Source organism: Macrotis lagotis, chromosome 1 (assembly GCF_037893015.1).
Source record: "Macrotis lagotis isolate mMagLag1 chromosome 1, bilby.v1.9.chrom.fasta, whole genome shotgun sequence".
Lineage (NCBI taxonomy): Eukaryota > Metazoa > Chordata > Mammalia > Peramelemorphia > Peramelidae > Macrotis > Macrotis lagotis.
The window spans coordinates 649,335,465-649,337,194 of NC_133658.1; the positions used below are offsets into that span (position 1 = coordinate 649,335,465).

The window sequence follows — 1,730 nt, forward strand, 5'->3', positions numbered from 1 at the left end:
TAGTGAGCTTGGCACTGAGAGACAAAAAATTATGGGAAAAGATTTCTCTAGTTATTTAATAAATAATATTATCAAATAGGAATAGTAACTTAAATTTGATTAAATAATAAGTGAGATATAATTTTAGTTAAGAGAAAATATCAAAACAGGTCTCTTAATTGCTTTACAACCTTATAGGAGGATGAATAAGGAAAATGGATGAGCAGAAGGTAAAAGAGGGCATGATAATATAGGTTATGTAGAGAATATTAACACTCATCCCCTGCTACAATAAGTATGTATGTTATTTCCTCCAAGAAAGCATAAAATTCTTGAGTGTAGGAACTGTTTTATTTTTCTGTTAGTATTTCCATATGCCGAGTAAAATAGTTAGCATATAGTAGGTGTTTAAAAATGCTTCTCAATTAATTCAATGATTTTTTTTTCTTCTTCAGGGAAAGAGTTGATTATTTAAATGGAGAGACAGAATCAGAGCTTTGTGACTACATTCATCCTTACTGGAATTCCACATGCACCCGAATTGGGGACAACCCTATTTGGAATATTCTTAGTGATATATGCACTCACTTTGATGGGAAACTTACTTATCTTACTGGTGATTAAAGTAGACCCCCACCTCTGCACTCCCATGTGCTATTTTCTAGCCAACCTCTCCCTCATTGACATGTGGTTCTCCACTGTTACTGTGCCCAAGATACTCATGAGTCTCCTCTCTCCAGATAGTGGGAACATTTCCTTTCATGGCTGTGTGGCCCAACTCTATTTCTTCTACTGTCTGGCATGCACTGAGTGTTTTCTCTACACAGCTATGTCCTATGACCACTATTTAGCCATCACTTATCCCCTGCACTATGCTACCATGACGAATGGGAAAACCTGCGCCCTTCTAGCAGGAGGCACATGGCTCAGTGGTGCTATCCACTCAGCAGCCCAGACTGCCCTGACCTTCCACCTGCCTTATTGTGGCCCAAATCAGATTCAGCATTATCTTTGTGATGCACCACCTATTCTCAAACTGGCCTGTGCAGATACTTCAGTCAATGGGTTGGTGATCTTTGTTAATATTGGTGTGGTGGCCTCTGGATGTTGTTCCTGATTTTTCTTTCCTATGTTTCCATCGTTTATGCTATCTTGAAGATCCGAACAGCAGAGGGAAGACAAAAAACTTTCCAGACCTGTGCTTCCCATTGTATTGTGGTCCTCTGTTTCTTTGTGCCTGCTCTTATTATTTATCTAAGACTGAGCTCAAAACATGTTATGGATAAGATTGTGGCCATTTTTCAAACAGTGATCACACCTTTGCTAAATCCCTTGGTATACTCACTAAGAAACAAGGAGGTAAAGATGGCTTTGCTTAGGTTGAAAGATCAAGGAAATTTTATATAGTCTATAGTTACTGGAAAAATGTTCTCTCAGTTTTTTTAATATAAAATAATTAACTTGTCATGATTTTATTTTCTTTATGTCTTAGAGCAGTGGAAATAGTATTAATCTCAAAGATTAAGTCACTGGATCAATGGTTGACCTTGGATTTTACCACCATGAACTTCACTTTCCTCATTTGTAAAGTATGTGTGTACAGTATGACTTCATTTTTAAGATTTAGCTCTAACTTTATGATTCTGTGATAAATTCAGGATCTTGAAAATTAAATATTTATAAATTTTGGGTAGCAAAATACAATGCTTGTCCTAGGCAAATATTATAAAGTAGGAAAAAGTTTATATTTA

General features: G+C 36.2%; 1 protein-coding gene across 1 annotated transcript; it reads left to right on the plus strand.

The window, feature by feature from the left end:
* The first annotated feature begins 447 nt into the window (after window positions 1-447).
* LOC141522340 (olfactory receptor 10G4-like) lies at window positions 448-1,386 on the plus strand. Its single transcript, XM_074235711.1, is given in 2 exon segments — window positions 448-1,085; window positions 1,088-1,386. Coding segments are annotated over 2 exon segments (930 nt in total). The 5' UTR covers window positions 448-454.
* Window positions 1,387-1,730: the final 344 nt, after the last annotated feature.